Source organism: Dunckerocampus dactyliophorus, chromosome 16 (genome assembly GCF_027744805.1).
Source record: "Dunckerocampus dactyliophorus isolate RoL2022-P2 chromosome 16, RoL_Ddac_1.1, whole genome shotgun sequence".
Classification (NCBI taxonomy): Eukaryota; Metazoa; Chordata; class Actinopteri; order Syngnathiformes; family Syngnathidae; genus Dunckerocampus; species Dunckerocampus dactyliophorus.
Genome location: NC_072834.1, coordinates 20,475,617 through 20,500,034, shown reverse-complemented (window position 1 = coordinate 20,500,034; position 24,418 = coordinate 20,475,617). Strand labels below are relative to the sequence as shown.

The 24,418-nt window shown below is 39.0% G+C and overlaps 1 protein-coding gene across 9 annotated transcripts in view; it reads right to left on the bottom strand.

The window, feature by feature from the left end:
• rapgef6 (Rap guanine nucleotide exchange factor (GEF) 6) overlaps window positions 1–24,418 on the bottom strand; it is a 130,794-nt gene that overhangs the window by 34,698 nt on the left and 71,678 nt on the right. For all 9 annotated transcript variants that reach the window (XM_054754989.1, XM_054754994.1, XM_054754991.1 and 6 more), the window contains 3 exons: window positions 6,146–6,277; window positions 1,520–1,700; window positions 1,299–1,435 (listed from right to left, as the gene is read on the bottom strand). In XM_054754989.1, coding sequence (XP_054610964.1) covers window positions 1,299–1,435; window positions 1,520–1,700; window positions 6,146–6,277 — 450 coding nt within the window. The remainder of the gene's footprint in view (window positions 1–1,298; window positions 1,436–1,519; window positions 1,701–6,145; window positions 6,278–24,418) is intronic.

Genomic DNA, 24,418 nt, shown 5'->3' with positions numbered 1-24,418 from the left:
AGTGGTACATCAGCAGTGTTTCCCATACATGTGGATCGCCACAAATAGATTTGGCGCTACCTGGTCACCCTCAGCTCATAAGCACTTTGTAACGGGGCTGTCTGTGAATGTAGCTTGTGGTGCCAACTAGGTACACCAGATGGCATCTAGCTCTGCTTCTTAACGCACCTGCTCTGCCAATATTTGACTTTATTCCTATAATATTTGGACTTTGTTCACATAATATTTGGACTTTTCACTCCGACCTAATTTTCAACAACTTCATTTCGTTTCTCATAATAGCACCACTTCTAAAAACATCTTCCTTTAATATTTCAAGTCTATGCTTCTAAAATGAGGTTATTTTCCCTCTTTAGATTTTGACTTTAACCTTTAAAATGACAGCTGTTTTTTTTTTTTTTTTTTTTACATTTCTGCAGTTTTTTCCCCAACAATTTCAACTTTCTTCTTGTAAATGTTCTTCTTGTGATTATGACGTTATTGCCTTAATGTTCTGACTTTATTATTGTAGCTTTATTACGACGTTAAAAAAACAACATGTTTCCTAAATATTTCTACTTTATGCTACCAAAATGATGTTATTTTTCCTCATAATATTACGGTATTATTCTTGTAAAATTACAACTTTTTCATGTTAGATTACAACTTTTTTCTTTTAATATTTTGACTTTATTCTTGTAAAATTACTGCAAATTCTTCACATTTTTGCTGCTAGCATCATAAATAGCATCATAACTCTGCTTCTTAACACACCTCATATGCACGGTCTGCCAGGGAATAAGAAGACAAAGCAGAAAGGATCAGTGTTACCAATTTTGCCGCTATATTTTGTGAGTATTCAGACCATTCTAGATTCTGTTTTTCAAAAAGCGCAAAGCAATGAACTGAGCAACTTTTTCTGGTCTTATTGTACACTTTTGGAGACTCTAACAATGAAAGCATGTACAGTAATCTCACGTTTATGGCCGTTAATCGGTTCCAAATCCAATAAGTGAATTTCTGCCAAGAAGGATTCCTTATTTATAAATCAAATATTTTATGAGAAAACCTATTTACAACCTTCTAATACACTGCTTAACCGAGGAAGCACTGTACTTTGGAAAAACTGTGATAGAGTGAAGCCACATAATTCACAGGGGGCGCACACAGGAGGCTCCGTCTTGCTTGTGACATAAAAAAAAAGTTCTGTCTTCTTAAAAATCACATGCTTTATGGTCAATTAAGCAAATGAGGCAATGACGCGTCCCTCCCCCACCACAGATAGATTACAGCCCTGTGTGAAACAGTGAGCGTCTGACCTCCTGCTTGTCGTGGAGAATGACGGTGGCGGCCTGCTCCACCACCTCAAACACCATCACGCTGCACAGTTCGCGCCGCACCAACATGGTCATGTTGGCGAAGGCTGGCAGCTGGTGCATGAACTCCAGGAGTTGCTCTATGACAGGCAGAAGATATGAATCAGGAGAAATGCAGAACCTCGGCAACGAAGTGCGCCGAGCAAGCGACAAAGCAGACTGACCGATGTCGTCGTCGTTGCGGTCGGCTGGGTCTTTTTCCAGACACTCCCGGACCAGGTCCCGGCTGAGGAGCGCATCTGAGGCTCTCTCCAGGTCCTCGTCCTCCTCTTCTTCCTCCTCGCTGTCCACGGGGGCCTCGGGGAGTCCGGACAGGTCCACGTCGCCCAGCTCGCTCTCTGTGGCCTGGAAGGAACAGCGGTGGTGACGGTTGAGTTTATTTGGAACATGTTAGTTTATTTACCAACATCGTCACATTTACTTTTGCACAATTTAACATGTTCGAAAGGGATAAAAAATAACCAGATCTTATTTAATCCAAACCAGGGGTCTCCAAAGTGCATGCTAGGGGGCCATTTGCGGCTGTTTTTTATTTATTATATTATGTATTTATTTTACTATTTGTATTTGTATTTGTAATATTATGAGGAAAAATAACATTAAGTGGAAGTATTAAGTTGAAAGTTGAACTATTAAAGTAAAAAAAAATTCTATAAAAGTCATATTATTGTATAATATGAGAAACAAACAAAACAACAAATAGTCTTTTTTTAAATTAGGTTTCGGAAAAAGTTAAATTACGAGAATAAAGTCAAAATATTATGGGAGTAAAGTCATAATTACAAGAAAAAAATATACAAGAAGCAAGTTTTAAAATAAAAAAAACAGCACAAACAAAAAAAAACAGCTCTAATTTTACAAGAATAAAGTTAAAATATTAAGAGAAAAAAAATTGTATTCTAACAAGAAAAAAACGTCCTAATTTTAAAATAATAATGTGGTAATATGAGAAAAAAATAGAAAGTTGAAATATAAAATATAGTCGCAAAAAAATAAAGTTGCAATATTATGAGAAACAAACAAAACAAAGTCGGAATTTTTGTAAAATTAGTTTGGGTTATAATAGTTAAAGTTATAATATAAGGGAATAAAGTAAACATATTATGGATATAAAGTCATAATATTATGTGAAGAAAATTTACAAAGATATTTGAAAAGAAAGTTGAACGAAAATTAAAAAAAACAACAGCAAACATGAGGGAAAAAAAAAGAGCAAAAAGTTTCTGTAATGATAGGCTTTTTCACCTACATCAGAAAGCTGAGGTGCAGTTTTTTCTTATAACACAGTATATACAATACAGTATATATAGTACAAAATATATATAATATATAATACAAATATTTAATACAAAATATCAAACAGGCATCCTCAAAAGTTGCATCCTTTCATTTTTCAGTATGTGGCCCTCACTGGAACAACGTTTGAACACCCTTGAGCATTCCAACCCCTTCTCTGTGCCTTTTTCTAATTGTCCACGATCCTGGGTTAGGCGGTCTTAGCCTGATCCTGCTAACTAACAAATGCTAATGAAAGGTGGAGTTAATAACCAGCATAACGAGGCAATGGAAAGTCAAGGCCATTAACGCCTCATTGATAACAGCGTCTCATTACCTTGTAAGTTATTAGTTTTCCGCTAACCAATGCTAAAATGCAACCAAGATGGCAGCGATGCCACCTTCTATCCAACCCACACACACACAAGCACTGTTAAAAACACTTCAGGAAAAATATCTATTGGATTCATTGCACTGATAAAGATGCACAAAGGGATCTGAGTGTAGACGCGTCTTTTTAGGGTTTATTGATTGGCAGCCATGAAAACACTCAAGGGAGACGATTCACTTCAAAGATGCAATAAAAGCCTGTTGTTCCTGCGATCTAGTCAGGTGCTTGAGTGTCTCATACACACTGTTTCCCCCCCCCCACCTATTTCAACTTTCTACTTGTAATTTTTGTTCTTATGATTATGACTTTATTCTCTTAATATTTGGACTTTATTCTTGTAAAATTATAACTTTTTCAACAACGGAATTACAACTTTACTTGTTGCTTTTCATAACATCTTTCTTTAATATTTAAAATGTATGCTACTAAAATGGTGTTATTTTTCCTCATAACGTTACGACACTATTCTTGTAAAATTATGAATTTATATCATTTGATTGTAACTTTTTTCTCTTAAAAGTTTGACTTTATTCTTGTAAAATTACTGCTGATTTTTTCATTTTTCGAAAAATTTTATTATATACAGTCAAACTTGTCTACAGCGGCCACTAGAGGGAGTCTGCAAAAGTGGCCGCTATAGACAGGTGGCCTCTATAGACAGGTTGGCGTCCAGTTTGAATGTTGACCAGTAGAGGGAAAAAAAAGAAAAAAAAGGGAAAAAAATAATAATAATGTTGCCCAGTAGAGGGCACTGCGGACTGTGAATAAAAGTTGTACAGTACTACTAGGCTTGTTATTATCATGGTTCATGGTTTTAATCCTGAACATGCATATGAGTCCAACAGTAGCACATCACATAGTACAATTCACAATTTTGCATGTCCAAAAAGGAGTAGGAAGAAGCAAAGCTTATTTAATCCTACCCCTCATCAGTTTCACATCAGTTGCAATACATTTATTCACCTCTTGTTCTTCCAAGTGTACTTTGTAGGTCTACATGACAATGTAGTGCAATCATAGCCAAGGTTTTTACTTACTAAAAGGAAGCTGGAGGCTTAATAATAACTGATAGAATATATCCACGACCCACAGAACAAAGCTGTGCTAGTAATGTCTTACGCTTGTTTTTTATATTTTACTTTTTATACGGCAGAGTGTCATTACAGCTTTAGTTCATCAGGAAGTGACGGGAAGTGACGGTGGGCGTCCCGAGCAGGAGAGCTAGGCTCAGTGCTAGCTGTGAGTTTCGAGAGAGTTGGGAAGTGTGTTTATGTTGGCGTGGATGTAAAGTCCTGCAGTGTTCTCCGCTGTTAATGACATGAGTCTCTCCTTCCCCACAACAAGCGGCATTACAGTATTGACCAGTGCACACCAAGAAATAAACGGTGTCATTTCTTACAGGCATTGGCTGGACAGCTATGTAGTGGGTCTTGTTTAACCTTTGCCTTGTGGGCAAGCAGGAAGGAGAGACGTGTGTGTGTTCTGAGATGCTGTCTGGTGGCCGCGTTCAATAAATAAAGTTGGCAGAAGCAACAGGAGAAGTTTCCTTCTTTGCTTTGGAGCTGAATAACACTGACAAGTTAACAGACTAGTAGCGAACGAAAAAGAAGACGGCTTTGTTTGTGTCGAATACAGAAGATGAGGACTTTGATGGATTTGTGGATGAGGATTGATGAAAAATAACGTGAGTACATTCTAAAATACTTCAATTAAGTACAACCGAGCTCAGTTTTGCTGCCGCATGCATGCTAGCGTATGTTTTTTTTTTATTGTAGCGTCGCTGGGAGCACGTCCTGTTCTCAGCCTACTTTGCGGTAATGTTTTGGTGCAAATGCTCTTAAAGTTACATGTTTGACCAGGAAATAGCAAGCTCAAAAGAAGACGGCTTTTTATGTGGAACAACTGACAGTTTGTGTGGATCTTGTGAATGATTGTGACTGAGCTAGGACTCAGTAATTAAAGTCTACACACGACGGCTTCATTGATTGAAAAACTAAACTTTTTCGTGCATGAAGCTTCTACTTGAGTCGGTAATTTGGCCGCTATATGCAGTCAGATATTGACCAAGGGAGACAAAATGGGTGGCCACTGGCCGCGTTGAACAGGTGACTGCTATACACAGGGTTTATAACATGTGAATTTGCTGCGGGGGATTTTTTAGTGGCCGCTACAGGCAGGTGGCCGCTCTATAAAGGTGGCCGCTAAGACAGGTTTGACTGTACCGTAATTTCCACTGCATAAGCTGCTACTCTTTTTAAACGTTTTAGCATAATGCATTTCGTCCCACAAAGTATTTCATTGGTTATGGCTGCTAGGGTGCTGCAATGATGTCAGCCTCCCCTATGGGCTCCCTCTGGTGGACAGATGTAGCATTGCAGCATGTATCATGCTGAGGCCATCCATCCAGCCATCCACTTTCTATGCCACTTCTCCTAATTATGGTCGCAAGGGTATGCTGGAGCCTATCCCAGCTGACTTCGGGCGAGAGGCGCGGTACACCCTGGACTGGTCGCCAGCCAATTGCGGGGCAATAAGTCAAACAGTATAAAACAATATAGAAATATTTCAAAGGTTAACCAAGCATGAAGTTAAAAAACATTTCAAAATGTACCAGTATCATGACACCCTCAAATTATTACAGAAATTACATTAATTTGCTCTCAAATAATGTTCACAATAGTATCATTTATATCATAATTTGGAGGACAAGAGTTATTTCAAAATGCGCTGCACAAGGGCTGCCGTCACAGGGGAGCTGCGGCTCATTGAGGTGAAACACTCAAAGCAACATTGTGAAACAGAGCACGGTGGAGTTGCAACATGACAGCCGCCCATCAGCTACCTGAGACGGAGGCGGAGGAGACTCGGCCTTGAAAGGTCAGGTTTATTTCCTGCGTGCGACCTTTGCTCCGCCACAGGAAGTAGCGAGGGGGACCCGCCGCTGCAGCGTGATAATTGGCCGGGATTCCGAGCGTTGGCAGCCTTTGTCAGAGCTTGACACACAAGGCAAGCTTCAGGTGTTGGGATTTAATCCCCATCATTACAACCACCGTATCATCAAGCCATTCATCCAGAAGCGCTTGGATAAGATAAGCTAAGGTAAAGTCAGGTATCAATCTCCCACCTGGTAGATGTCAGACAGGCTGCTGCTCCCCGAGTCACTGGCGATGCTGCAGCCCGACTGGCTGGGGGGCACGTGCGTCACCTGCTGGTGGGCGTGGTCTGTCAGGTGCATCTTATTGAGGTCGGCAGGAAGCTGCTCAGACAAGACAGGAAACCAGCAGAGAGGGGAGGGGTGAGAGCGGTACGCACAAAATGTAGTGGTCGGTACGGTGTGTGTAGGTGTTCCATTTTCACATTTTGCAACACAAACCTTATTACCTTATTTTGCTTCAGGGTGGCAAGGACTTTTATTGTGTTAAATATGGACAAAGTTAGATGTATTACCCTAAACAATAAGAGCAAAGAGACCTCACCCTTCCATTCCATTAATGATTAAGATTGCAGATGTATTACCTTGTGATTTATGTGCTTAAAATGTGTTTAAAAACACAACAAAAGCAGTCACGGTGTACACTGTCCCGCGCTACGTGTAAATCACTTTTGAATGTCCGTTTTCACGTCAACATAGGCTTTCCCAGACATTCATTTATCTGAGGTGGCCTGCCACAGGCGAGGCACCGCAACTCTGCTTCTTAATACACCTCACCCATACCTGAGAATAAGAAGACGTAGCAGGAGGGATCAGCGTTGCCGACCTTGCCACTTTAACGAGTGCAGTAATCCCTTGTATATCACGGTTGATCTGTTCCAGACCCGACTGTGATAAGTGAATTTCCACGTGGTAGGATTCCTTATTTAGAAATGAACTATTTTCATAGCATACAAAACCTGCTTACAACCTTTTTAATACACTTTGTTATATTATTAGAGTCCTCTAAAAATTAAATAACACCCTATAGTCACATTCGCACTCTTATTACCCAATATAGTAGACATAATAAAAGAAAAGAGGACATATTTAGGCATAGAAAACCTGTTTACGACCTTCAAAATATGTTTTTTAACATTATCAGAGCTCTCTAGACATGAAATAAACACCCCTATAGTCAGACACTCCTGTTACCCAATACAGTAGACATAATACAAGAAAATAAGACATATTAGGCATATAAAACCTATATACGACTTTCTAAATACAGCTTTTAACATTATTAGAGCCCTGTAGGCATGAAATAACACCCCTGTAGTCAACATAGTAGACATGATAAAGGAAAATAAGGCATGGAATACCTGTTAACAACCTTCTAAATACACGTTTTAACATATGAGAGCCATCTACACATGAAATAACACCCCTGTAGTCACCTTTACACTCTTATTACCCAACATAGTAGACATAATAAGAGAAAATGTGTCTCACCCAACATTACAGTAACACTACTGACACCTAGTGACCAGTGTAGAATACGACAAATCATCACAACGTCATTGAATGTGTCTTCTGAATGCCTAGTACAGTCGTCCCTCGCCACATCACGGCTCAAATTTGGCAGCTTCACTCCATCACCATTTTTCACAAATATATTAAATAAAATATCACGCTGTTTCGTTGTTGAACAGGGCCGATTATTAGTCCAAAAATATACATATTTAAGCAAAATTGAACAGGTTTTTTAGCCTAAATGAAGCATTTTCAAACATAAAAATGGCCAAACAATTTAAAACACAAGTACAGTAATGTCTTGTTTATGGTGGTTAATTACTTACCTACTCAACCGTGATAAGTGAATTACCACAAAGTCAGATTCCTTATTTGTAAACTGAACAGTTTCGCAGTTAGAGCATAGAAAATCTGTTATGACCTTCTAAACATGATTTTTAACATAATCAGAGTCCTCTAGACATAAAATAACACCCCTATAGTCACCTTTACACTCCTATTACCCAATATAGTACAGAAAATAGAGAAAATATGACATTTAAGGCAGTAAGACTTGTGCTTTTGTGTGTGTTGCTATACATTCCCTAGGGGGAAGTGAGTGGCAGGCGAACAGGAAGTGATCAAGTCTGCAGCACCTGACTTTATTGTTGGAACAACAGGCTTTTATTGCAGTTTTGAATGATCTCACAATAGCCACAATAATAATAACATAATAATCAGAAATCCTGTGCATGTGTGGATTTTCTCTGGGTACTCCGGTTTCGTCCCACTTTCCAAAAACATGCATGTTAGGTTAATTGGTGACTCTAAATTGTCCATAGGTATGAATGTGAGTGTGAATGTTTGCATGTCTATATGTGCCCTGCGATTGGCTGGCGACCAACCAATCCAAGGTGTACCCCGACTCTCGCCCGAAGTCAGGCTCCAGCATATCAGCGACCATAGTGAGGATAAGCGGCATAGAAAATGGATGGATGGATAATCATGAATGGGTGACTGCAATCCACTACGAGCTACAACTCAACTCTGAATCCCCAAAGTCACTTCCTGTCCTCCACATATTTATTAACACACACAAACAAGAGTTTTATTTACGTCTTAAATGTCTTATTTTCTCTCATTATCTACTATATTGGGTAATAGGATTGTAAAGGTGACTATAAGGGTGTTATTTCATGTATCGAGGGCTCTAATAATGCCAAAAAGGGTATTTAGAAGGCGGTAAACAGGATTTCTATGCTGTAACTACCAAAATATTCCATTGATAAATAAGGAAACCTACTTTGCGCAAATTCAGTCATCACGGTCGGGTCTGGAACTTTACTTTGCCATTTTTATGCTTTAGGCTTTTAAAAAATAGGTAAAATTTTGCTTAAAGATGCACATTTTTCTATGACACAGCATGATATGTTCATTAAATACAAACAACAAAGCAGCCCCTCCCCATCTAAAAGCACTCACAGGTGGGTCTGTCTTTTGGGACAGAAAAAAAAAAAACGCAAAAAGAAGCAACATAAGAAAAGTTCATGTATATTTCCAAACATATTTGCTTGGCTTTTCATCTTGTTTGATCACTTTCCGTCTCCTAAAGCATGCATAAAAATGACATGCACATGCACCCCTTCCCGCCCAACCCACAGCCACAGATAGATTGCAGTCCTGAGAGAAACACAACAACCTACAAAACACATCACAATGCACTTGGTAACATCCGAAGCTCCAACTAAACCATCTTGGCAGGCCATGAAGGAGTCCGTGTCTGAAAATACACCAAAACCCTTCCTCCAAGCCAGCCGGTGGGGGGTCGTCAAGTCACGCCTTACCGGTTTAGATCGCGGTGGCGCGAAGGTGAGGGATGACGTTCTCCTGCGACACGGCGACAACCCGCAACAAGCATCCTCCATCACCGCGCCTCCCACGACCACCGCCGTCCGAGCGCACCCGTTCGCTAGCAAAAGAAAACATTAAGCAGCGATGCGAGGACGCGGCGAGGGAACCACCACGGTGCCAGCATGCAATATTAAAGAAGTCTGGGTGCAGTGCCGCCCTGCCATAGGCCCGTTGTAGAGCGGGACCCCGGCAGTGGTCCACTTCACCCGCTGCTCCCTGAACCCGCGGGACCTCCTGGGTAGCGAGGGGTGGAGCTTAAAGAAGGTCAACAGTGTGTTCTTAAGAATGTGATAAACAGTCAGGAAGCGCTGCCAGCGTTCAGTGTAGATGTATCGTACAATAGGTTGGTCCAGCGACGGCCACATGGTGAAAAATGAAAGGATGAAATATGCTACACTTTGATATTTTCTTCATTAATCTTCACTCTTTTTTTCTTCTTCACGTGCCTCCAGTGCTCCCCAAACTGGTGTATGGGTGTTTGGTGGTGGCGTAGGCGCAAATCGGCAGCCACGTTTCCATCAGACTACCCGGACGTAGTTTACCACCAATGTGTGACTGAGGAGAGAACTAATGATAATCAGTTATTCCCATAACGTTTTGACTTTATTCCCGCATTTATTCCCTAACTTACTGTATTAACTTTTTCTGCAACCTAATTTCTAAAAATCACAAAATGTTTGTTTTTCATAGTATTATGACTTATTATTGCTGCTTATTATTATTATTCAAAAAATTTAATTAATGCTACAAAAAATTACATTACTGCTCCACATATTACCAGTTTATTCTTGTAAAATTGTGATATTTTTCCCCTCATTTTTTCCTCTTAATATTTTGACTTTACTCTGGTAACATTAGAACTTTTTTCCGCAACCGCAAATTTTCTAAATGACAACTTCATTTTGTTGTTTGTTTGTCATAATTTTACAATTTTTAAAATTGTAAATGTTAATATTTAAAATTTATGCTACCAATATGAGGTTATTTTTCCTCGTAAAATTAAGTCATTTCCCTTTAAAATTACAACCTTTTCTCTTGTGAGAAAAAGATTATTTTCTTGTAATATTTTGACTTTATTCTCTTAAAATTACAGCTGTTTTTTCCATTTCTGCTGTTTTTTCCCCTAACTTTTTTTCTTAAATAATCTTGGTAAATTTTCTACTCGTAATATCATGACGTTATTCACGTAATATTGTAACTTTTTTCCCCAAATCTAATTTTCCAAACATTATTATATTTTGTTTTGTTTGTTTCTTGTTAAGGGCCGCACGGTGGCTGAGTGGTTAGCATGTTGGCCACACAGTCAGGAGATCTGGAAGATCATACCATAGGTATGAATGTGAGCATGAATGGTTGTTTGTCTATATGTGCCCTGCGATTGGCTGGCGACCAGTCCAGGGTGTACCCCGCCTCTCGCCCCAAAGTCAGCTGGGATAGGTTCCAGCATACCCCCGCAACCCTAATTAGGGTTAAGCGGCATAGAAAATAAATGAATGAATTAATGTTTCTCATAAAACTACGACTTTTAAAAAAAACATTTTTTTTCTTTAATATTTCAACTAGGGATGCTCAGAACTGTCAGCCGCCAATCAATATCCGACGATTTCAAACAGCTTTCAAAGCCGATCACAAAAAAAAATCTATTGGTGTGTGGCAGTAAATCCTACATGTTTGCTGTGTCACGTAGGGTTGCCAACAAAATGACGTGTCTCGTATTGAGCTTGACACAGGCTACAGCGTGTTTGTTCACTCCCTGATCAAACCCATTGATGTTCTACTTTTCTTGCATCTTTATTTACACGCTTTGCCGAGCTGTCGCTGGCGCCAACTAACTAGTTTGCTAGATCGCTAGCTAGAGTTATCTGCATAGCTTCTGGTCTTCGGACTCCAAGTGTGACTTTTTACCACAGTGACATTTTGTTTTTAAACATTGTAACGTTTTCTGCAACTGCATATTTTCTAAAAATGACAACTTAAGTTTGTTGTGTTTGTTTCTCGTCATTTTATGACTTTTAAACAAATAATGACATTACTTTTCCTCATAATATTACGAGGTTATTCTTGTCATTACAACTTTTTCGTCTTACTATTTTGACTTTATTCTTGTAAAATTCTAGCTGTTTTTTTCCCCCAATTATTTCAACGTAATTATGAGTTTATTCCCATAATATTTTGACTTTATTCCCATAAGATGTTCTGTTTGTTTTTCCATAATATTACGACTTTTAAAAAACTCTATTTGTCTTTAATATTTCAACTTTATACTACTAAAATGACGTTATTTTTCATATTACTTTTTCTAGTTAGATTATAACTTATTTTGTCTCAAAACTTTGACTTTATTCTTGTTAAATGACTGCTGATTTTTCCATTTTCGCTATTTTATTATTATTTTTAAGTTTTCTTGTTAAATTATACTTTTAGAACGTGCCATTGGCCAATACGAAAACAGCCGCGGCCCATGATTTGACCACCCCGTGGTAAAATTTGGTAAAATTCATCTTTAATATGCATGCATCAGCTGCCATCTTTCTCCTTTCATTCATGTTGCGATATCAACTACTCATGAACTACAAATGATGCTCAGTGCAAGCTTCTGTGTACTTTCCATATTTGTCTTTACTGTTGAGGTGTAGTCTATATAGAGTTGACACTTTGACACTCCTTCCCGTCGATGGCCCAACCCGTCCTGGGTTGTGAAGCCTCAATGCTCGCTGCAAAAATCAGCATAAACACTTTCGTTTTAAAACCAGTAAGAAGGCCCAGGGTGGTCTTCCCAGTCCATTTCGCACCTCACACTTAATCTCACATTAATCCCCCGCCTCTTCTGAGCAAGAGCGGGTGAGGGGGTCTCAGACTCTCCTCATGCATAAAGGATGAGGGTTAGGAGATGAAATATAAATGTGTCATCTTCCTTCAGCTGTACAATTCCATTAAGTCAACATGGAGCACACTGGGATGCTGCTGAATGGGTCGCAGCCAACCACCAAACAGACGAGGCTCTCATCTGCACAAAAGAAGCTATTATCTTAAATAGCGCCAGTGCACAAAAGAAGCTATTATGTTAAATAGCGCCAGTGAAGTACAGCAATCCCTCCTTTATGGCGGTTAATTGGTTCCAGCCCCCACGAGTGAATTTCCGCCAAGTCGAATTCCTTATTTATGAATGGAATATACTGTAACATAGAAAACCTGTTTACCACCTTCTAAATACAGTTTTTAACAACATTAGAGCCCTCTAGACATGAAATAACACCCCTATAGGCACCTTTATACTCCTATTACTCAATATACTGTAGTTGACATTTAAGAAATAAATGTCTGTTGCTGTAAATGTGTTCCAGTGCTTGAGGAGCTGAATGGGGGGAGGACAGGAAGTGACGTCGGGGGTTCAGCGTTGAGGTTCGAGTTTGGCATGGGTTACAGCTGCAACAGTAGCCCGTGTTAGGGATTACTGTAGCTGTTGTGAGAACATTCAAAGCTGCAATAAAAGCACGTTGTTCCGGCGATCTGGTGCTTGTGTCCAACATTGTGTGTTGTGTACAACACACCCAACATTAAGATAGATAGACAGAATAGATAAAAATGATAGATAGAATTATTCTATCACTTATTACAGTAACATTACTGACACCAGTGTAGAATACTACCTATAATCACGTCTTTTAATGTGTCTTCTGAATGCCTTATGTTTGTTTTTTAGGCAAAAAAACCCCAATCACATTTGCATAAAAATGCATATTTGTTGACTATTCATGGGCCGCATTCAACCAGAAAACAGCATGATTTATTAATTAACATTATAGGGTAATTTTAACACATGCACACGCGCGCACACGCGTGCACACACATGCACACACAGACTTCAGGTCCATTTGTAAATAAATTGTTATTTTGATGTAAAACAACCCATTTTTTGTGTTGTTTATGTTGGTATAGTTGTTTAGATATTTGAGCTGTCACAAAAGCAAAACATATTTCTGTCAAAGTTAAAGTTATGCTTGAAATGTATCTTTTCACAAAAAGCTGTTTTCTCCCTTTTCTCATTGGGAACTGATATTGTCCTGAAACATATCTATGTTCTACTGCTGATTACTAAAGAACGGAAAAAGGTAGGGACAAACCTTTTTATTGTGATGAAAGACGAGAGTCTAATCTTTCTTCTGGTAGGTTCCATGTTTATATAGCCATAGAAGACAATATTCTGTGTGCTTTGAAAGATCAGTGAAAATCGTCTTAAATAGGCGGTACTGAACATATTTTGATGTAAAAAAAATTCAGTTCATAACATTGAAAAGCAAAAAAAATCAGCTACATAAAATCAGAGTCTAACATATTTTTTTTTACAGAGGTTCCTCAGTCTTTTAGTGGTCACTTTATATTCCACTCTGACTTCCTTGTGGTTTGCTCCCATTTCTGGCATTCTTTTCCTTTCCTCCCCTCCCCGAAGGCTTGAATTATGGATGAAGCCTGTTGGCCCAACATTCAGTTTTGCATCAAAGGCGGGAAGGTGGAATAAAAAAAAAATTAAAAAGCACTGCAAGCCCAAGCAAACGCACACAGGCAAATGCATCTGAGGCTTCACAGTGAATGAGGAGCATCAGAAGGATATCGTAAGGCAGGGGTAATCAAAGTGCAGCCCGCAGCACACCCTAAAAATAACACATAAGAAAACTAAATAAATAAATAAATCAATCAACAGTAATTTTACAAGAGAAAAAAGTTGTAATATAACAAAAAAAAAGCCTTAATTTTACAACAATAATGTAACTTTAAGAGGAAAAATAATTAGATATTAAAGCTAAATTATTTTTTATAAAGTCGTAGTATTAATACATAACAAACAAAGCAACCAATAAAGTTGTCATTTTTGGAAAATCAGGAAAAGTTTTGTGATGACAATAAAGTGAAAATATGGGAATAAAGAATTAATTATGAGAAGAAAATTTACAAGGAGAAAGTTGAAATAGTTGAAAAAAAAGGTGTGTTTTGACCATTGGATTACTTCCAGTTGTTTGTGCAGTCGGTTATTAAAGAGGAGCAATCGCATGAATTAAATGGCACGTCTTTATTGCACGGTATGCAAGGGTGTGTTTTCACGTTTGGATTTTTTTGAGTCTTTCTGTTTATTTCCACCATTAAGAACGCGTGAGAAGGGATGGCATTGCAGGTGTGAAGTGGGCTGAGCCTCAGTATTGTGAGTGCATCCTATGTAAGTTTTCTTTTTTTTTTTTTGGAAAGACCAACTGAAAACAACTTACAATAAGGTACACAAAATTACAGTGGTTAATGAGGAACGAACCTACCTAACCACTACTCATTAGTTCTTTATTAGTTCCTCAGTAACTACTGTATTTTTGTCTACCTCATTGTAAAGTGTGACCAAAACAATTTGCAGAGTGTGTTCATTCAACAAGTTCAGCCGCCTCCATCATTGGCCCAATGCTCTGAGGTAAAGGACCCTGAATGAGCCACATGCTCCCTAACTTCACTTCTCTATTTACGTGCGGTGAAGAAGGCAATTAGCAACCCAGAGTCAAGTAGTCCTCTTTGGAGGACGAGAGACGTTACTGTCAGGATGGAGCGGGCATCCGGACGGACTGTTTGTGTGTGGCAGCAATGCGGCAGCTTGTGGCGGCTGCTCGGCCTCGTCTGACAGGAATCTCCACAGCCCGCCGCAGCCTATTCCACTTGGGCGAGGAGCTTTTAATGGCGAGGAAGCTTTATTTAGATGTGATGTGTCAGGAGTAGAAAGCAGAGGTCTACCGCTGCAGAACAAGCAACTTTTAAAGAGTTCTTTTTTTTTGGATGGTCTGATGTGGCTTGCCAGCCTTTTCCTGCACATGTATTTATTTATTTCTTAAAAAGTGACTAACAAGTGACTTTTTTGCCTTTTCAGCATTTCCTACCACCATCCATCTTCCTGCATCTTTTTCCATATCCTGCCTCACATCTGCCACTTGTGCAAATGAGTACAAATGGACTGTTGCGCTCTGATATAATTCGATTCAGGCTTAAAGATGACGCCTTTTTTTTTTTTGCTAAACGGAGTTGACTGCATTAACAATGCAAGGATGTGGATAAATAAGAATTGCAAATAGGCTAGGAGTCCCTGGAGGAAGCAACAGACGCATGCTAAGCAGAAAGAATGCCTCCACCTGTTTGCTAATATAATGGAAGGGTGGAGCAACTCAGTAACTTTCCATAAAATTGAGGAATGTGTTTATATGAGGGGTGTCCAAAGTACGGCCTGGGGGTCTTTGCAACCCACAGCTGTTTTTTTTTACTCGCCCACGGCACTGTCTAAAAATATCATTTAATAAAAAAAACAAAAAAAACCCACAAATTCTATAAGAATGATTTTATTAGCATAAAGTTGAAATATTTAAGAAAAAGATGGTTTTTTTTTTAAAAGTTGTAATATCAAAAACAAACAAAACACCAAATGAAGTTTCATTCTTTCATTCATTCTAAACAGTTCTTTCCTACAGAACAGTTTTTCATAGTTTCGACTGCTCACTCGCAGTCTTCTTCAGAGTGGTCACGTGATGTTCCTGTGACCTTGAAATCTTGTCAGCTGATTTAAAAATCAAGTTGTTATTTTTGGAAAATTGGATTGTGGAAAAAGTTCTAATGTCACAGGAATTAAGTCAAAACACCCTGTTTTCCGGACTTTAAGTTGGTTTATTTCATGGTTTGGCTGGTCCTGCGACTTGTACTCCGAAGTGACTTATATGTTTTTTTCCACACGGACAGCTGCGAGAGGGTGCTCTAGGCTTGTGTGCCAGTTTGTGCTACTCTAGTATTTTATCGTTTCAGCCTCTCATCCACACGGGGACGGCGTTCTGGGTGACCTAAAACTGTATTTTTTTTTAAATGGCTTCCAGGGAAATCTGAAAACGGCGGCTTGTCATTGCCATGTAAACAGGCAATGCAAGAACGATGACGTCACCGACCCACCACCAACTCGTCACGTGACCAGAAGTGCGCTTTGACGACAAGCCAATAAAACATCTGAATATTGCAACAGGCATGACTCAGCTCAGTCGACATTCTCCTGATATTTTGTTGTCTTATACTCCATAATGACTCGCAGAAGTAATTCCACTTCTCGTAAGCGGAAGACGACAGACTTATATGCATCCGTTCTTTCTTCTTCTAAGGTTTGGAGTGTTGTGTGGTTCCGTGTGCACCGCATGGCGCTTATTGCCCCCCCCAAAAAATCATGTTTTCTAGATTACAAGCTGCAAGTAGTGAAATATGGAGCCCAAAACGGTAATAGAAAGAAAGTTTGGAGTGAGTGAGAAACGTGTGAGGGACTGGCGAAAAGGGGAGGATACTCTAACTGCAATGAAGGAAAAATGCAAATAAAATCGCGGGCTAAAAGCTAGATGGCCACAGCTAGAGGAACAAGCTCACAAATGGTGCTTGAACAACGTGCTGCCGGGAGAGGCTTGTCAACAGTGCAGTTACGTCTCCACACCCAAGTAGGTGCAAAGGCGATGAATATAGATGACTTTGTGGGTTGTTTCGGCTATAGTTTTCTGAATAATTATATGTTACGTTAACATACCAACACTCCGGAGCAACTTATATACTTAAATAAGGTATTATGGGAATGAAGTCATAATTATGAGAAGAAAATTTACAAGAAAGAAGTTTAAATAGTCAAAACATTAAAAAATAGCAGACATGATTTTTTTACCCACAAATTTTACAACAGAGTGAAAATATTAAAAGAAATATTAAAAGAAAAAGACATATAAAAAAGGCGTAATTTTACAAGAAACTGTTAATAATATGAGAAAAAAATAGTCATTTTAAAGCATAGAGTTGAAATATTATATCAATTAATTAATTAAATAATAATTAATTAATTAATTATTAATTAAATAAAGTTATTTTTAAAGTCATAATATTGTGACAAACAAAAGAAAAAAATAAAAAGGTGTCATTTCTGGAAAATTTGGTTGAAGAAAAAGTTATAATATTATGGGGATAAAGTCCAAATATTATGGGAATAAAGACATAATATTACGAGAAGAAAATTTACAAAGATAATTTAAGAAAAAAGTTTAAAGATTTAAGAAAAAACAGCAAAAACGGGGGAAAAAAGTGCAAAGAGCAAAGTTGATAGTCATAATAGGCTGTTTCCATGTATATGACAACGCTGAGATGCAGTTTTTTCTTTGAAATACAGCATATACGTATGTATAATAACTTCTTAGCATATCTACATATGTTGTTTTACAAAATATCAAAGTGGCAAAGTTGCATTCTTTCATTTTTCGCTATGTGACCTTTGCCGGAAACACCTTTGGACACCCCTGCTTTATATTTTTGCGGCTATTGTGCTCAAAGCCCCGTTGTTTGGGGAAGGTGCCAGGCGCCAGCTGAGAGGGAGCTGTCCCCCCCCTGTGATCCTCAAGCTGTGCTGCAAGTTTGTCCAAAAACTCTGCATCCCTAACGGAGTGGGCTACAAATCACTGGCATGCCTTGGCAGCACAGGAAATATACTTTGTGGATCAAATTTGTAGTTGATCGCACATTCAAGACAATCAAGGAGCCCGCATTGCTGTGAGATGTGTTGAATGTGTTAACGTGGCAAGTGGCTGCTTGGTGACCATCGACAGGGGAAGCGGTGAAAAAAAAAAAGCAAGGACAGCAATGCGAAAAATTTCCATTCGTCCTCTCTCAAACTTGCGACGGCCGTCTCTCTTGCCGCGCGCTCTCTCGTCAAATTGCAAACGTAATCAATGTGTCCCATCTCGTATTGATGAACGGCCTTGAAAATGACCCAGTAAGACTCTCTGGTTGGACGAAGATCAATAGCAAGGAGATAATGGGGCCGTGTGAAGTTGGGGGAGGCGGGAGTGAGGGCGGCGGCATCACTGAGTGTGTGCGGCTTTTTGTGCAGAAGGTCAACGAGTGCAAAAAACAAGGTAAGTATTTTGGTCCAACACAGGGGTGTCGAAAGGATGAAAATATTACCAATTAAAACAATTTTTTTTTAATATTTCAACTTTATGCTACTAAAATGAATTATTTTTCCTCGTAACATTACCAGTTCATTTAAAAATTTCAATTTCTTTGTCATTATGTAGTACAGTATATAAGGGTGTCACAAGATCTCGTGAGATTAAAACGTGACAAGATTTCGTGGGCTCTAGGCTCGGGACGATAAAAAAAGAATAATTTAACCACACAATAAATGAGAATGAACAGGATCATTTTGCCGGCCACAATGTATTGCCATGTGCACATGTGTCTGTTTTCCTCGTCTCTCGCCTCCGGACAGGCAGGAAGAGGATTCACTCTGTGCAGTGGTTTCAGCACCAACAGTGTAACGTAGTAGAAATGAAATTAGTAGATTGCAAAATATTGTCATATATTGTTTATATTTTTTCACTGTGCTTTTCTTAAAAGTAATGTTAAAATCTCATCTCGTAGACCCAATCTTGTGTATCGCCTTGTCTCGTGAACTGTCTGGTGACACTCCTCGTATGACAGATAGATACTGTAGATAGATAGACAGATAGATAGCAAAATAGATAGATAGATATACACACTTTTACAAGACAAAAAACAGTTATAATCTAACCAGAAATAGAAAAAGTACTTTTATGAAAAGGTTTAAGAAAAATAACATTTTAGTAGCATAAAGTTGAAATATTAAAAAAAATAGGTTTTTAAAGTTGTAATATTATGAAAAACAAACAAAACAACAACGTTGTAATTTTTAGACAATTAGTTTGCTTTGGGAATACATTTACAAGAAAAAAGTTGAAATAGCTGTAGGAAAAAAACCCAGCAGAAATGGGAAAACCAGCTGTCATGTTACAAAAGAAAAGTCTAAATATTAAGAAAAAAAAGTTGGTTCTAACAAGGAAAAAAGTCACAATTTAATGAGATAAACTTGTAATATTATGAGGAAAAATAACGTCATTTTAGCAGCATAGAGTTGAAATGTTAAAGAAAACAACAGATTTGTTTAAAGTTCCAATATGAGAAACAAAACAAAGTTGTGATTTTTGGAAAATCAGATTGGGGAAAAGCTATAATGTCATGGGAATAAAGTCATAATATTACGGAAAGACAATTAACAACCAGTATTTAAGAAGAAAGTTGAAATATTTGAAAAAAAAAAAAACAGCAAAAATGGGAAAAAAGCAAAAAATGGATATTAATAATATGATTTTTCACCTATGTATATGACAAAGCTGAGATGCAGTTTTTTCTTGAAAAATATACACCACGGGCCTAGTGTGAGTACTCCCTACATGTGTTAAAGAACCGCTTGCAGCAATGGCATGCTGTTTTTTATAGAATGTTGTCTAGGATTTAATCACATATGTGAGTGTGTTTTGTGCGGCCACAGTACATTTATGGCTGGTAGAAGGCGATGTGGACATGGCCTGGTGGTGTCACGTAACCCACATTGATCTTCCTCACCGCTACTTCCTGTGCATTCGAGCACCCAGACGTCCCGTGACATGCTTAAAAGCTCTTGGTGGAGGTGGCGTCGCTGTCATTGTGCTCTTACCTGACACCCTCCCCCCATAACCCGAGTCTCTGCGCCTCCCACTTGTTTATGTTTACAGCTCAAAGGCCATGATGGCTTGGCGCCGACTTTGTCGGTCTGTCAACCAGGATGAGGTCAGAGTGCATCTACGTGAAGAGGCTTTGCTATGACAAGAGTGTCCACACTTTTCCCAGCGAGGCCCACATCGTGAAAATATGAAAGGATGCAAGGGCCATTACTGTGATATTTTCTACATATGCTAAGAAGTTATGTATACTATATTTCAAGAAAAAACATGCATATTTAAAAAACTTTGTCCTATAAGTACTGTAGGCAAAAAAGCATATTATTAGTATCAACTTCACCCTTTGCTCTTTTTGTTTTTTCCATTTTTGTTGTTTTTGAAATTTTCCCAAATTTTCTTCTCGTAATATTATGACATTATTCCCAAATTTTGACTTTTTCCCCCAAACCTAATTTTCCAAAAATGACAATTTTATTTTGTTCCTCATTATATTATCACTTATTTTTTTTAAGTCGAAATTTTTTCTTCAATATCTCAACTCTTTGTTATTTTTTCATAATATTTTGAGTTTATTCTCGTAAAAATGTGACTTTTTGTTTTGTCATATTTTGACTTAATTTTCAGAAAATTACAGCTGTTTTCATTCCTGTTGTTTTTTATTTTAAAAATTATAAAAATTATTTAAACATACTTGTTTAAATGTTCTTGTCTTCATATTATGACTTTATTTCCATAATATTATGATTTTATTAACTTTTCCACAAGCAAATTTTCCAAAAATGACAACTTTCTTTTGTTATATTCAGACTTTTTTCTTTAATATTTCAACTCTGTGCTACTGAAATTACATGATTTTTTTTTGCTAACAATACTGACTTTATTCTTGGAAAATGATTTTTTTCCCCATTCCTGCTGTTTTTTTTATTTTAAAATTTTCCAACTACAGTATTCCAACTTTCTTCTTGTAAATTTTCGTCTCGTAATTATGCCTTCATTCCCAAAATATTTAGACTTTATTCTCATAACTTTTTCCGCAACCTAATTTTCCAGAAATTACAACTTTCTTCATTATTTTGTTTTTTTTGTTTGTTTCTCATAATTTATACTATAATAACTTTTTCTTGTTAGATTACATTTTTTTCTCTTAATATTTGGACATAATTCTTGTAAAATTGCTACTGATTTTTCCATTTTTGCTGCTGTTTTTTTTTTTTTTTTAAAGGCTGTCCTTTGGACACTCCATGTGCTATCACATCCTCAGGTTGTCCTCTTTGTGCAGTGCCTGGCTCAAAGAAGACCGGACCTCGCAAGTTTACGCAGACAATTCTGAGGCCGAACACGATCGGTACATCTGGAACACGTCCTACAGGTGCTTTACTCCGTCACTGAATTGGGGTCAGGGTTTACTAGGCCTTACCTGCAGTGCTAGATGCCCAATCAGCAGCTGCAGACAACAAACACCACGATCACCATCCTCATTCCACCTGATGCAGACTCGGTAGTACGGCTTGGTTTTAGGATGAACGTCAGGATAGTTATTGGAGCAACAATAAATGTGCAAACTTCCCCATTTCCCTGTTGTCTTCACTTGGATATTCCAGACACAGTGCCCAGTGTGCCAGTTCTTCCATCACTCCAACGCGTCAGCTCTGGCACAGAATCCATCAACCTGTCCAAGCCCCGCTCATTAACGCCTCCCAAGCCTTTTTACTATTCAACGCAGCTGAGACGCAACAGACACCGACCGCTGCCTGTCGAGGGAAGCTGAAGGCAGGAACACGACGTACCAAGGCTCACCTGAGTACAAAGCAACCAGACCTAATGGGTGCGTATGCTGCTTAAACAGTAACTGAATCGCAAAACAAAAGCAACCGACTGTGCAGTTTGTGGTCTGCACTCCTTCACGAGGAGTTTCCAAATGTTTTGTGTGGCTAATTGAGCCTGAATCGACTCTCACAGCTGAGGTGACTCACTTGACTGATGCATCCTGAGAGCGTGGATGATTACGGCCACGGAAGCCAAGAACCATCGAAAGCCAGACATCCACAGAAGATCACTGGCTGAGAAAGCAGTTAGCCACGAAACGCTGGACTAGAACCACAAGATTCCTTCTGACCTCCACCTCCTTTCACATGAATCCACGCAACATTTACAAAGTATGAAAGTGTTGATCCATCACTCTCATAATCCTCCCTGCAGCCTGCTCCAGCAGCAGACAGAAGCACATGTTAGCTAATGGCACAGGCGGGTGGACCTAATTAACCTTTCCAAAAGGTGGGTTCATTACTGGCGCTGGGCAATTAAATAAGGCCATGAAAGGCGGCAAGCTGGAGGAAACTTTGAGAAGATGACTGCATCAGCCTGTGTCGAGTTGGATTCCATTTCTGTGGTCATGTTGCATTCTACTGCGATTGCATGGAAGATGGGGACAACCTCGCAGCTCGATTTAAACATGTTGTGACACAACTACTTGGTTGGTCACCAACACAGTTGTCACTTTGAAATAAAATGAAATAAAATACAAATATAAAGCATTCAGAAGATGTGTGATGTGATGATATGTAGTAGTGTACACTGGTCACTAGGTGTCAGTAATGTTATCGTAATGCTGGGTGAGACACACAAGCACCAGACTTGATGGCAGGAAAAACAGGCTTTTATTGCAGTGGATGATCTCACAACAGGCACAATAATCCCTAACACAGGCTACTGTTGCTATCATAACCCACGCCAAGCTAAAACTCAACTCTGAACCCCTGGCATCACTTCCTGTCCGCTGCCGGCTCAGCAGCTCCTCCAGCACCAGAACACATTTACAGCAACAGATGGGTCCTTTTCATGTCTTGCATGTCCTATTTTCTCTTATTATGTCTACTATAGTGGGTAATAGGAGTGTAAAGGTGACTATAGTAGTGTTACATCTGTCTAGAGGGCTCTAAATGTTAAAAACTGTATTTAGAAGGTCATAAACAGGTTTTCGTTGCCAACTATGTCTAATTTTCTATTATTATGCCTAATATAGTGGGTGATAGGAGTGTAAAGGTGACTATAGGGGTGTTATTTCATGTCTAGAGGGCTCTCATAATGTTTGGCTCCAATAGTGTTGCTGTAAATGTGTTCTGGTGCTTTGGAGACAGGAAGCGACATTGAGGGTTCAGAGTTGAGTTTTAGCTTGGTGTAGTTTATGGCTGCAACAGTAGGCCGTGTTAGGTGTTATTGTGCCTGTTGTGAGACCATTCAAACCCGCAATAAAAGCCTGTTTTCCTTTTTATTTTTTTTTATTTTTTTTTTACCCCTGTCCTGTCCAGCCTTTAAAGCAGATAGAATTGTATACCTAAATGCCGTCAAGTGCTCAACAGATTTACTCTGCCAGAGAGAAGTGTGATATACACTTCCCCTGTCATACAAAATTTATTCGACCTTGATGCTTGTTATAAAGCAAATTTGGAGCGACCGGACCGGAGCAGGAGGGGACAGAGAAGAAGAGAAAAGGAAAGGGGGGGGGGGACAAAAACAAAAAAAAGAGAGACAAGAGACAAGGACAACAGCAGCAACAACAACAATTGTGACAGAACAACAGAAACATACAGAACGACATCAGCAAATAATTGTCCGTGACAACTATAAAGACGAACAAGGATAAAGGACAAATCAATATCAACAACCACAATGACAAAGCTGTCAATGACAATCAGACATAATAGCAGTCATGAAATGATGAACTATGACAGTGATCACAATGACAATACTGCATTGAAACAGTCGCACACAATAGCAGTCATGAAATGATGAATTATGATAGTGATCACCATGATAATACCGCATTGAAACAGTCACACATAACTGTAGTAATGAAATGATTATCCATGATAGTGAATAGAATCAAAGTTACTGTAATGCACATCATTGTAAAAAAAAAAATATACATATACACATATATATACATACATACACATACATACATATATATATATACATATATACATATATATATATACACATATATACCACACATACACACATACATATATATAGTCATACTGCTGATATCACCGTCGCTGTAATAAAACCAACAACATAATAACACCCTGGTTGACTCAGTGAGTAATGTGGGGAAGTACGTATGTACTGTGAGTGTGCATATGTACAGGTATCTCTGTATGTGAGGAAGACTTCATATATATGTAAAGGTGCAGGAATGTGTGGGCGTGTGATTGTCACTGAGAGTGCATGAAAGGAAAGGGGCCGCCTTCTACCTCCCAGAGAGCCCCGCCCCAAATAGCAAGGCCGGGCCCCGGCCGCCAGAAGGCCACCAGGCCCATAGGGGCAGGCAGCACAAAGATCAGTGCCCCAAGAGCCAGCCCAGAGAGCCCCCCCCCCCGGGAAGACCAGTAAGGGGCCGAAGAGAGGTAATCCCAGCCAAGGACAGGGCGCCAGCGGGCCGGAGGACTGCCAACCCCTGAGACCAGCGAGAGATCACACCCCACAAAGGCAGACGGGTACCGGGGGCCACAAA